The following is a 13,135-nucleotide window of genomic DNA, read 5'->3' on the forward strand; positions in this document are numbered from 1 at the left end:
TTAGTCTAAGATAGCTGCTGTAATTAGTCTAAGAACACAGACTATATACAGCTGTACATGGCTGACCATTTAATCTAGTTACTTGTATAAATAGATCAATGAAATATATGAAAAATATACTTTCAGCATAATAAATAACTCTTGCTATAGCAATGTTGAAATTGAGTCCTGTGAATTGCATTTGAAACTAGATTCATAAATCTTTTAAAAGGTGAAAAACTTAGGCCCTAATTCGTTTCCTATTAATGCCATGAAATATGGGAATTGGACTAAAATATCAACTCTGCATAGTAGAGTACTAGAACTGTACTGACTTGTAATGTAATTTGGAGCAGCTTATGAATCGAACCATGAATGATGCCTCCTAAAGTTATTTAGTAATTGGAGTCTAGTTTCTAACACCATATATTTTGTAGCCATTCAACATGTATAACCTCAATTATGTCCATATAACCAAGCACTACCTGTGCTAAAAACCATAAGTAGGCTAGGCAGCCCTGCTTTTTGAGTTGTTTACTCAATTTGATGGTTTTTGTTCATAACTATTTTTCATGCCTTTGAGGAAATAGTTAGTACATTAACTTGATTGTTTTAGAAGGGGGGAAGCGGTAAAGAAATTTTGAGCGACATATACATGAATCTCGATTGTCCTAGTTATTGCGTAAGTGGCTCTCTTATGGGTTTGTTTGGATTGAGCATTATTCCCCAATTTTATTTGCTTACATCGTCATTACAATTTTCAATACACCTTTTTATCTTCCCAATTACCTTTTTATCTCACATACATCACATCACAAAAAGTGCTACAGTAAAAATATCCCAAATAACTTACAATCCAAACAAACCCTATGTTTCCATAATTCTACAATGGAAACTCCAAAATATTGAATATATACATTTTCAACACCAACCAGCTGATGAATACTTTGGACATCTATTACAAAAACATGGAGATACAAAAAAGCCACTTGCCTGATAACCAGGACAGTCCAAGTTCATGTATATATTGCTCAAACTTTCCTTAATCCTCCCCTAAACAATCAAATTAATCCATTAACTATTTCCTCAAAGCCCCGATAGGTAGTTACGAACAGGTGTACAAATAAGTCAAGATTCAAATACATACATACATACATATGTACGTACGTACATATATACATAATATACACACAATATTACATTTTTATATTTATTAGTGTGGACATCTATTTTATTTTTTGTTTAAAATTATATAAAATATTCATTTATATCACTTGAAGCTTGATTGGGCTCATTTGAGCTTGATTAAGCCAAATTTGATCAAGCTCGATCTCTAGTAAGGTAAAATACTTAAGCTCAAGCTCAAGTATTTTAGTTCAACTCAAGCTTAGGTACTCTCGTCTCAATTCTATTGCAGCCCTAGTTAGGATTATAAACTATCAAATCAAGTAACCAACTCAAAAGCAATACATACTTACAATTTCCAGCACCAGTAGTGCTTAATTAAACGGACATAATTCAAGCTATATACATCAAAGGACTACAAAATTAGTGTTATTAGAAACTAGACTCAAATTACTAAATATCTTCAGGAGATGTTGTATGATTCGATCCATAAGCTACTCTAAATTACTTCACAATCAGCAAAGTTCCAGAACTCTGCCGTGCAAAGTTGGTATGCAGTCAACTTCCCAGATTGTCTTGCATCAAAAGGAAATGAATTAGAGCCTGAATTTTATAGCATTGGAAAGGTCTATGAATCTGGTTTCAAACACAACTGATGGTGCTCAATTTTGATATACCTAACCCAAGTTATGACCAATTTTCCAAGATTGTGCAGGGTTGACTATTAGTTATGGAATTGATGAAGTTCAAACTTTTCTTACCTGTGAATGTCCAGAATTCACAGTGCTGGAATCTATTAGGTTGTCAGTAAAAATTCTCATGGTTGTTTATAAAAAATAACAGATGGCTACTGTAAGGATCTATTTGATCCTCCATAGTTCTGTGGGCATCTGTTCCAAGCACTTTATTTGCTTAGAGAGGTAATTCCATTGCTTTTCTTTCAAAATCCCTTACAAATAAGCCATCAGTTATTGATTATGGAGCTACTGGTCCTAGAGTAGGTACTGCTAGGTTTGCTTTCATGTTCAACATTATAATCCCATACATAATGCCACATTGGCTTATAGCACTATTGCTGCAGTCAAAAGAATAGGAACTGCAAATCCTACTTGCCAAGATATCTCCTTCACCTAGTCCATCTAGTCGTTCATCTCATCCTGACCTTGAAGTTTACAAATCAACGCTAAAGAGCAGTGACCTGTATTTCCCAATAGCAATCCCATTATCAATCCATCAATTTCCTCTTACCATCACCTCCAGTTGTCCTATCTCCATCAGATCTCAATTTCCCATTGCTTGCTGAAAAGGTAAGAGGTTCTTTTCCTCCCATCTCTAAATTTCTATCTTGTCGTCATCTATTCACATCCTATCATTATCTTCTTGTCTCACTAGATGCTCATTCAATACTCATTTCTGTTAGTAAAGCTATGTCCTGTCTTGGTTGAAATGAAAGAAGAGGTGGTTACTTTGCATCCAAATGGAACATGCAAAGCTTTAGTATTGAAACATGCAAGTATCATTATTAAGGACTGAAACGGTTACGGATGATGAGCTTCCAGTCCAGTTCATGGTTACAGATGACAGGCGTTCAGTCCAGTTGACTGAAAGTGCCAGTTCAGCAACACTATTTCACTACACTGCATCAAACTGAAGACTTATTTAAGTTATTCCACGGCCGCTGGTATCAAACATGGTGGTTTAGATCGTCAAAAAAACATACACTACACAAAGAATCATTCCTAATAAAAGTATGCTATGGTGTTGCGAAACAGGCTTATGCAACAGAATAACGTAATTTACACATTTTGTTAGACATGCTTTCTTAGTAGAGTTCGGACTTGATACCTCGCATCGAACTGCTGGTATCAAACATGGTGGTTTAGATCGTCATAAAAATACACTACACAAAGAATCATTCCTAATAAAAGTATGCTATGGTGTTGTGAAACAGGCTTATGCAACAGAATAATGTAATTTACACATTTTGTTAGCCATGCTTTCTTAGTTGAGTTCGGACTTAATACCTCGCATCGAACTGCTTCATTGAGGTAGGGTAATCTTTGAAAGTACTAGTGCAACTCAAGTAAAGCTTTCTTGCAGTTTGAGCTTACATTCTGCTAACCTTCCCTCAATGGATGAGCTTCGAGGGATATAACAGGGATGGTTAAGCAATATCCAATAATTACGAGTGTTGGGCATTCATTGGACGGCTAGAGGCATTATCATGGCAACAGCGTTGTCTTGTAGCTAACAATTTTGTTAACTCATTTAAGTAAACTCTATAGCTTGCCAAGCACAAAGGGTCCACGTCAGACTCAGATGCTAAGAGAAGGCTTTTTTGGCTTGGATTTAAGATGCCATAAGAGCCTAATTGCAAGGAGAAAATACTCGTTAATGAAGTTCTTTGTGGAAGTTCTTGCACGCCACAAGTTTACAAGTATCATAGCCTGCCAGACATAGCAGTTGCTACAATAAAAGCTACCATATCTTTAAGAACTCCAGCACAAGCCAATGAGGCTTCCATACCCCATACTACACAAAGACTGAACCTCAGATGGTAAATCAGTCCTTATCTCCAAAGGAATGTGGTCACTAAATTCCAAAGTCATCCCCTCAAGGTCCCTTCAGACTAGTAGTGACAAGAACACCTTTGGCCATTAAGTTTCTCCCTACACCTGCAAATTGCAATTCTTTACAGCATTAGAATCCTTTAGATCTCCCCTACGACTCCATGAAACCCCAAAGTCGTAGGACTCCCCTAAGCTGACTTATAGGCTCAAAGCTGCAGTGTGGTACAGTAGTAGTTCACAAAGCCCAGCATTCATATCCATGTCAAAAAATTTCTGTATTCTCGGTGACCTTTAGCCTTAGACCCGCATAAAAAGATCTTCAACTTTCAACTCCTAGCTAGAGAAGTTGCAGATCACCAGATAGCAAGTTGTGTCTCTCCACTAGCCCTATTCGTACCATGACCAGCCTGCCCTAGTTAGTGATAGTCATATGCATCTGACAGCTTGTGGGTAAAAAGCAAGTAACAGAGTTCCAATAAATCGATTGGCATAACAGTAGCTTGGTGCTACACCAGAAACTAATTGCATGCAAGTACTCCATGACCTGACACCTGTCAGAAGCATAGTAGTGAAGAAATCTGGACTAATTACCTTTTTTCCCCCCTCTTTTGGAATCAATACTTATAATAATGATAAGGAATTTTACAAGAGGGAGAATCAAATCAATCATTTAGCTCGATGGAGAAGATTGTCTTAAGCATTTATTCTCTGAACAGATAAAAAGCCCATAACACAAAACATCCAAAGAAAATCGTATTAAATACAGATTGCAGGTCTAAATGTATAAATGAAGTACCTGGGGGTCGGTCTTCCATCTGAACCAGCTCCATCAATGTTAAACACATGACCTCCTCGAGACTGATTTAACATCATCTTTATGGCCTGAAACAACATTTCTTAGCAAAGTCCAGCCAACCGAATTGCCTTTAAGAACCCAGAAAATACACTTACCTCTCGACAACATATCATCAAACCCAGAGTATTTGTTGAGACAACCTCCCTGGAAAGACAACTTAGTTCAAGAACAGGTAAAAGTCCCAATAAAGAAAAGGTAAAAGGAAATCAAGCATAGAGAAAAGCTCACATTAAATCTTCATCAGAAGCTTCTGCTAGAGGTTTATAACTGTATGCATTAGATCCAGCATTATTGATCTGCATCACTCTCGAAACGGAGCAAGAAAGAGGCAAGGAGGAATATCAATATGCAATGGCTTGAAAACATCAGTTAATACAAATAAGAGTTGAGGGCTAGAAGAGTAAACCATGCGTGTATCAAAAACATTGATTAAAGCAGAGATCCTTTCTAAGCTCCAATTCAAATGAAATAAAGAGCTGCCTTTCCATCATGCTATTTAAAAGTTTAGAGTTCTCCAGAACTCGCTTACACCAAAAATTTTTTATTCAACTTCATTTTGATTAGAGGGCATTACAGCAAAAAACAGTTGGCTGCTAGACCAGAAGTACTGCCTCTTCCATCATAAGATGTAAAACTTAGCAGTTGCACAAAATTCAATAAAAAGTTACTTCTACAGATTTTGCAAAATGCCAAAAAGCTTATCCTTAGTCATCGTTAAACCACCTGAGGAAAGTAATGCAGGTTTTACAGGTTTCAGCACCAAAAATAGTAGTTGGTGGGAATTTGGGCAGAAAATAGACTTGAGAATCTTATGCCTGGATATCAGAGAACAAGAGGAAGAAGAAAGAATTTAAGGATCTGAAAGGCTGCAGAAATTATGGAAGAAGCACAAAAGAGGTAGACCAGAGAAGAAGGGAGAACTTAAGCTTCACATTAGGGGAGAGGAAGTTGCATTTCTGAAAATCCGCATTTCATTGAAATCTATAGAAGATCTATTACAGCTGATACTTTAAATAAATGCAAGACAAAGCCTATGGACTTTTATGTACCAAGCAAGCTTCATTGCTAAGCAAAGCCTATAAATAAAAGAGCAATCTGCCAAAAGAAATTGGTGGCCAAACTGGATTTCAAAGGCTTGGAGGAGGCAACAATCACATTTGATTTGAATACTTAAATACTTCATGCCAGCAAAAACCCTAAACCTGCATAGTGTCCTAGCAGGAAAAATGACTATTATCGCCATACCAGTGTGACATATTCAGCATGTGCTCAAATAAAAGAACAGCCATAGCCCTCAACCTATCGAATACAGCAAGATAAACCTAAATATACAATCATATTAGCTTCAAACTAAGGATGCGTTTGATAAAACTAAAGTTTGAAATCTGAAGTTTAAGTGCATATCACATTCAATGATAAGTAAATAGCTTATCACTTAATTTTGGGAACAAGTTTTGTCTAGAAAATTCAGTGCCACTTAATTAATTCAGATGTTCAATTTTTGGTTATCAAACGGTCTAAATATGTTAAGATCTGAATCCATTAAGTTTAAGTGCTGAATTGGGTTATCAAACAGGGCCTAAATCTTTTTCCTAATTTAAGTTTCTTATCTTCTATTATTTTCCAAGGATTTCTATCTTGCAACGGACAGCATCAGCTCACGTTTGGGTGGAAACCACAAGTTTAAAGGGCATATAATCTGCCAAATTCCTTCAGCAGCCCCAAACATCCTGGAAGAACATATCAATGTAGCATACATGAGATCAATGTCATTTTTTATCTGGTCTATTAGTGACTGAATAAAATTGTCAACCAGGATTCAACCTCTGCAGTGTCAGTATATTAACCACCTCCACTGTGCTAATATATTTTTCCCTCCTGGCAGATGTTTTTCTTTCACTAATCCCCACCCCCTGATAAAATAAAATAAAAAGAAGAAGATGCAAAGGTTGGAGATCGTCAAGCATTTATGACAAATGCAACAGCTTAGATGAACGTTAAGTATGCATGTCCTGAGTTCTTTACATTTCATGTCACATCATGGTTGGAATCCAAGATTTGATAGATAAGGCCAGTAAGGATAACACTACACTTCATGGAATGTTCAGCAATTAGCAGAATAAACTCTAAAAGTTTCTTTCAATTTGTCTATCACAGTGCATGGACATAATGAATCCGCCATCTAACATAGACAACAGGCTTCAAAATTAGGCTAAGATTCTAAAGTAGAGAAATAGAAAACATAACGACTCCTACTGCATCACTCTTCAAAGATAATAAGTTCTGAATTCATACCCATATGTCAATGTATTTAAGCTTTTCTTGAGCAAAAGCAACTAAATTCTTCACATTGTTTGCTGCTCTAACATCACAGGTGGTACCCTGCACAGGGTAAATTGGGAATTAACAGATGCACAAGCAAAACCTAAAACTGGATGAAGAATTTAATGCATAAACACAGATCAGAAGTTATTAAGGTAGTAAATACAGACTCGTAAACTGAGTTTTCATGTGTCTATATATCTCTGAAAATTCTATTCAATAACCAGGGCGGTGGAACACAATTTTATTTTATTGAAAGAATAAGAGGGTAGGCATAAAGGACTTGAGATTGAAGAAATTCAAGGACGGGACATTATATATGCTACTTCCTGAGTCAAAAATCCAGTATAAAGAATGTCACAGAAACAAGAATCTTTTTAATCAAAATGTCATAAAGATAAGAAGGAGGTACCCACACATGCTGCTTCCCTGGTTCCATTTTCAAACTCTGAATGGCAGATTCCACATGATCAGCTGAGAAATAGCTGGAGACGAATAAGTAGAAGAATCTTGGATTCTCAAATAATTTTCAAGGAATTAAATCACTACAAGCTCCTGCTGCAAACCTCTGCATGTTGAATCTCATCTTGGGATCCTCTCCATTCACCAAAGACAACAGTTGATGAAAATTCATTCACTTTATTAAAGTGAATCTGTTATACCCGTAAAGAAATGCTGGAAAATGAAATAGTTTGCACGCCAACTAATCTAATCTTATACTCTGAAAGTTGTTGATACTGAATAAAATGCTAAGACCTAAGTTGCTTTTCCAGGTCATTTCACTGAATAATTCACCTAGGCAGAAAACTGCAGCTTCTCTTCTCTCTTGAGGGAATTTATTCAACTTTCTGGCAAATGTTGCCAATGTTTCAAACTAAAGAGATGAATGTTTTCATTTGGCTATCAGTGGCTGTGTAACTTATGCAACGATCAATGTTTCAAAGGCTCGATACTTCACCATATCAAGCGTGGAAAGCTGAAGTAGTTGTCTCAAGCTTATCTTTACGAAACTAAAACATATATAAAATTTCGACATTTGTTAGATAAGCTCAGCTGACAACTGAAATGAGCTCCCAAAAGCAATTTAATTTTCGAAGCAAGAGTTCTAAGCCTTCTGCTGCTGACCACTAAATGTTGACTGAGAGGTAGTTGAAATGCATGAAAGGGAAGAGAATCAATGTGACATGTATTGGTTTGGCACCAACCAAAAAGAAGATAAAGCACCACAGTGTCTGTAAATTCAAGCCTCAGGAGCTAGAGGTTCCTTTCTAGGCAATCACTATAATTACTGAACTAAATGAAGCTCAACCATAAGAAAACAACAATGATTAAAAATCTACAATTTAATTAAGTGGAAACTAACTCCAACCTTGAAGGCAGAACCAAATAAAGCTTTTTTCATGCTTCTCCTTCATAATTTTCTCCTGAAACTAAATCTTCTTTATAATTTCTCGTGGGCAGATGCATCAACAATTTCACATATGAGAAGAAGAATCCAAAATAACCATTCTTGTGCAGTCATTTTCCCTTTCTCACTAATCAGAAATTTATTTTTATGCGCCAAGTTTTGTTATCTTATCATAGACTATGTTCGGAACCGGCCAGGAAAAAGCAACTATAGCAGACAAATCAACATACCCACTGACCTCTTTGTTACTACCACAATATTGCCTTCCAACAGTTAGTAAAAAATTCAACAAAGATACTCCAATAATGATTTCCATGCCATATAACTCTTTTAACTACTAATGGCTTTATCATCCCGTGAGCGATAGAACATTATCACCTAAATGAATCAACAGAGTAAAGCCAAATAATCCATGCACATCATATTATTCAATCTCCTTAACTAATTCCCATTTTTCATCACAATATAAAACTCCAGAAATCCTACCTGATTTAAGAAAAATTCATAAATTCTAATTAGTGTTTAATGTCAATAAAAATTTTTTAAGTACAAGGAATGATCAGCTATAGGAAGCACAACCAGATCAGCTCTAGAAACAAGAAGCTGAAATCATGTGCAATCTTTTTAAATCATCCACCAATCAAGATAATTTGTCCGCAATTAAAGAAGCTCCAAGTCGCCAAAGTAACCAATGACTGCTAAGCCGAGAAGTTGCAATTCTGTCACGAGTATAAAGTTATACTACAGAAAAACAGTTATAAGTCCTATCAAACCAGAAATTTTGATCAAAATAACTTTAACCCCATCAAAGATACTTCCAATGGGTGTCACCAAATGTAGAATGTTAAGACTTCCAATCAATTTGTAGGCATCATGGAATTACCAAATAGTGATTAGCAACCTTACCTGATCTAGAGCAAATAATAACATTGTCCCCTGCTTTCAAAAATTCTTTAGCTAGAGCATAACCAATTCCTGCATTGTGAAGGACAAGGGGGAAGTTGATAAAGCAATGATCATCAAAGCTAAATGGTTCAAATATTTAAGCGAAAACATCCATTTGAACATATCCTCATGCAAAGTGGGTAAGATCTAACAGCAAGCATGAAAATCATCACTGTTCCGTTATCCATGATAATTCAGTTTTCTTGACCAAGGACAATTACATGAATAAATTATCTCTATTACTTAAAATTCCATTACCAATTTTAGTTCAGAGAAACTCTCAAGAATCACATTTGTCAATAGAGGATACAGAGAATACAAGGCTACCAACATTAACAATGATAAATCAAGCTTAAAGTACATTTAAAAATGAATAAGAAAATATGGAAAATGTATGCAGAAAAAATTTGTACACCACTTATCCCGCTACATTTACATTCCTTCTGCTTTACAAAAAGCAGATATTAGCAAATTGTTTCATCTAAAGGACCAAAAAATGCTAACCAACCATAAGATATATCAACCTTTTCATAAATGTCACGGCTTTCACAGGGATACTAGGACTTTCATAGCAGACAATTGCAAAATTGATGCTCATAGGACTCCAATCTCATCAACTTGATGTATTTATGGTTTAATCACAAAATAAAAGCACATCAAACATATTCTTAAGCATTAGCAATGAATGTCAATTGAAACTTGTCAACAAGGGTCAATTACATTCCTTATACTTCATATCAACAATTACCTTATGTAGCAGAAAAATGAAAGCCAAATGGACAACTACTTTGTCATTTTACGAACAACCCTCTCCCATTTCAGAGTAAACCATATCAAACACATACAAGTAAAAACCAAACTGATTTTTTTTTACAATATATTCTGCAGCATACATTCATCTTCACTCAGTTTGTTCAACTTCATTGCCTCATCGGCAATTAGTGACTGCAAGTTCTTCTTATTAAGCTTTTTTCTTTTTGCCATATTTAAAAGGCTATAAACATAATTCAGAAAATAATCCAAGAAGTCTTGAACCACAAACAACCAATCAATGAACACTAAAAGCCGAATGTCATTTCTATTATCAGGACAATAGACATATAGAAAAGGAGGCACTGAATTTCTCATTCGATTAATGTTCTCTTTACCTTGAGAAAATAAAAGGCAGGCTAATCAAATTTCTGGGCCATAAACAAAGTGATAGAGGGTGCTGGAAAACGAGAACCAACCTTTGGAAGAGCCAGTAATTAAGACGTTATAAGGAGGAATCATGGGCTCCGTTGTGTTATTCAATGAAGAAGAAGAATTGTTTAATGAGGCAATGGGTCGAAGCGAACTGAATTGCAATTTGAATTTGAAATGGAGAGGTTTGTTAGGAGAGAAAACGGTCAGGAAATTGCAAGGTTGGGTGAAGTGTGGATTGGAAGGAGATAATTTGGGAAAAGAGTGAAGTGAAGAAGTGGAAGAAAGAAGAGTCGCCATTTGTTTGCTGCTGGGATAGAACGGATGATGATGAAGGGATGTATACTCCAACGGTTGGCAGTTAGGCAAACGCGCTTTTGAAATTATATATTAAAAAAAATTAATGTTCTGTACACACTGTTACATTTAGATTAATGATAACTATATAAATTTTAAATTTTGAATTTTGAATTTAATTTTTACACATATTTCATGAATTTAATAATGATAGTAAATATACTGACAGTGTATATAAAATTTATTCTTAAAAAAAAAGCTAGAAATTGGAGGGATCAAAGTCTTATAATTGAAAGGAACAATTAGCAACAATGAGATGTCAATATCTTAATAAATTTTTTTAGCATGGCATCTGCCGCTTGAGGTAATTCATCTTCTGTCTAACTCATACAAATAAAAAAAATAAAGATTTGAGGTCTTTTATTACACATTCTCATTTTACACTGCGTTACACAGTTTTAATTTAACATATGATTGTTTACCCAATAATCACTAGTTACCAAGACACACTCAATGCATAGAAATATGTACTATGTACCATATGAAGCAGCATTAAAATTTGGGAGAAAAAGTTGTTTGATTGGAGTAAAATGGAAACTTTTAGAAAATGGTTGGGAAGTTAAAAAACTATTGATTAGGAAGAACATGAGAATTGGAGGAAAATATTTTTGGGTGAGTAGGATTTGTGTATTGGTTGATAATAGAGATATGGGTAAATTTGAAAATACATAAAATTAACACTAAGTTAACTACCTGCACAAACTTTATTGTTGTAAAGATATCTCTTTGGTTAAGTATTCGGCCTAATGAAAATATCAAGCAAAAAAAAAAAAAAAATCAACCAAAGAGAATAATATATCAAGCAAAGAGAATTGATGAGGACACAATACTTGTTAAAACATGTGTCGAATAAAGAGAGTTTCAATTTCAAGCAGTAACATGTTTGCGCCAGGTGTGTGTTTAGTGCTGGAGATGTCCACACGCGACACCTCCCTGCATGCATTTGAATTGCAGGTAAAAAGAGTGCATGCAGAATTGTTTATTTTACATGCGATTAGTGTTAAAACACCTCACCATTGCAAAGGTAAAGGATTTTTTTTACCTCTCGTAATATTCGCTATCTCTCTCTCTCTAACTTAGGCATAAGAGCCTATTTCAAGGGACCAAACCCCACCATTTTTTGGAAATCTCGCCTCGTGCTCAGTCCTACAATCACCAAATCATCTTCAGATGATAGGTTTTTAGGAGGAAAAATCGTCCAAAACGTCCCTCACATTTTGTAAAATAATTATTTTCGTCTCTCACTTTTAAAAGTGTAATTTTATATCTCTTACATATTCACATCGGTCAAATTTAGTATCTAACTAGATTTTCAATCATTTTTTGACCGGAATCCATCATGTGCAAGGCATGTGATCATTTTTGAAGGGTAAATTTGTTAAATTATATTTTACATAATTTGATCTATAGTCCTCCACATTTTATAAAATAAATTTTTTCGTCCCTCACATTTTGTAAAATGATTTTTTTCATCCCTCACATTTCACAAAATGAATTTCTCCATCCCTCACATTTCAAAAAATGAAATTTTCATTTCTCACTAATTATGTGTGTGAATCCATTTTTTTTAAACATATGTATATATCTATTTGATTTTGCTTAATAATAATAGCATAAACACATGTATGTAATTGAGCCCAACTTGTGGATTATCTTCTTTTTTTGTATGATTATAACTAATATTTACCAATAGAACCTTAATTTCCATATTCTTATTGTATTTTGACCGAAAATAGCTTTATTGGCCAACTTGACAATGAATGTAAGATTTTTTACTAGCTAATACCAGATGAAAATCAAATGATCACGTATAATGTATGGTATTCGTATTGTTAAGTGAAATCAAATAGACACATACATATATTTATGCTATTCGTATTATTAAGCAAAATCAAATAGACATATATATGTGTTTAAACAAAATGTATTTACACAGATTTTTTTTTAAGGTTTCCCTCACACACATAATTAGTGAGGGATGGAAATATTCATTTTTTGAAATGTGAGGGATGAAAAAATCATTTTATAAAATGTGAAGGACGAAAAATTTGTTTTATAAAATATGGAGAACTATAGATTAGATTATGTAAAATATAATTTGACAAATTTACCCTTAAAAAATGATCATGTGCCTTGCACGTGATGGATTCCGGCAAAAAAATGATCGGAAACCTAATTAGGGACTAAATTTGACCGATGTGAATATGTAAGGGACATAAAATTACACTTTTAAAAGTAAGGGACGAAAAAAGTCATTTTACAAAATATGAGGGACGTTTTGGACTATTTTCCCTTCTTAGGATATGGTCATTTGTGCTGAGATACTTTCATCTATAATTGGCGCCGTCTATAAGAAAGATAACTTCCCTCTTTGTTGTGACTTCTTATTTC

At 34.7% G+C, this 13,135-nt stretch overlaps 1 protein-coding gene across 2 annotated transcripts in view; it reads right to left on the bottom strand.

Moving 5' to 3' along the window:
• LOC113727400 (chlorophyll(ide) b reductase NOL, chloroplastic-like) overlaps positions 1-10,733 on the bottom strand; it is a 30,310-nt gene extending 19,577 nt beyond the window's left edge. Inside the window, exons 1-7 of one of the 2 annotated variants that reach the window (XM_027251545.2) lie at positions 10,435-10,733; positions 9,167-9,235; positions 7,265-7,326; positions 6,826-6,912; positions 4,759-4,826; positions 4,626-4,674; positions 4,471-4,556 (exon numbers count right to left, since the gene is read on the bottom strand). In XM_027251545.2, coding sequence (XP_027107346.1) covers positions 4,471-4,556; positions 4,626-4,674; positions 4,759-4,826; positions 6,826-6,912; positions 7,265-7,326; positions 9,167-9,235; positions 10,435-10,687 — 674 coding nt within the window. In that variant the 5' untranslated portion in view covers positions 10,688-10,733. Of the gene's footprint in view, positions 1-4,470; positions 4,557-4,625; positions 4,675-4,758; positions 4,827-6,825; positions 6,913-7,264; positions 7,338-9,166; positions 9,236-10,434 lie in introns of those variants that run through there. The other variant, XM_027251547.2, reaches the window with a different exon arrangement.
• Positions 10,734-13,135: the final 2,402 nt, after the last annotated feature.

Source organism: Coffea arabica, chromosome 2c (genome assembly GCF_036785885.1).
Source record: "Coffea arabica cultivar ET-39 chromosome 2c, Coffea Arabica ET-39 HiFi, whole genome shotgun sequence".
NCBI classification, from domain to species: domain Eukaryota; kingdom Viridiplantae; phylum Streptophyta; class Magnoliopsida; order Gentianales; family Rubiaceae; genus Coffea; species Coffea arabica.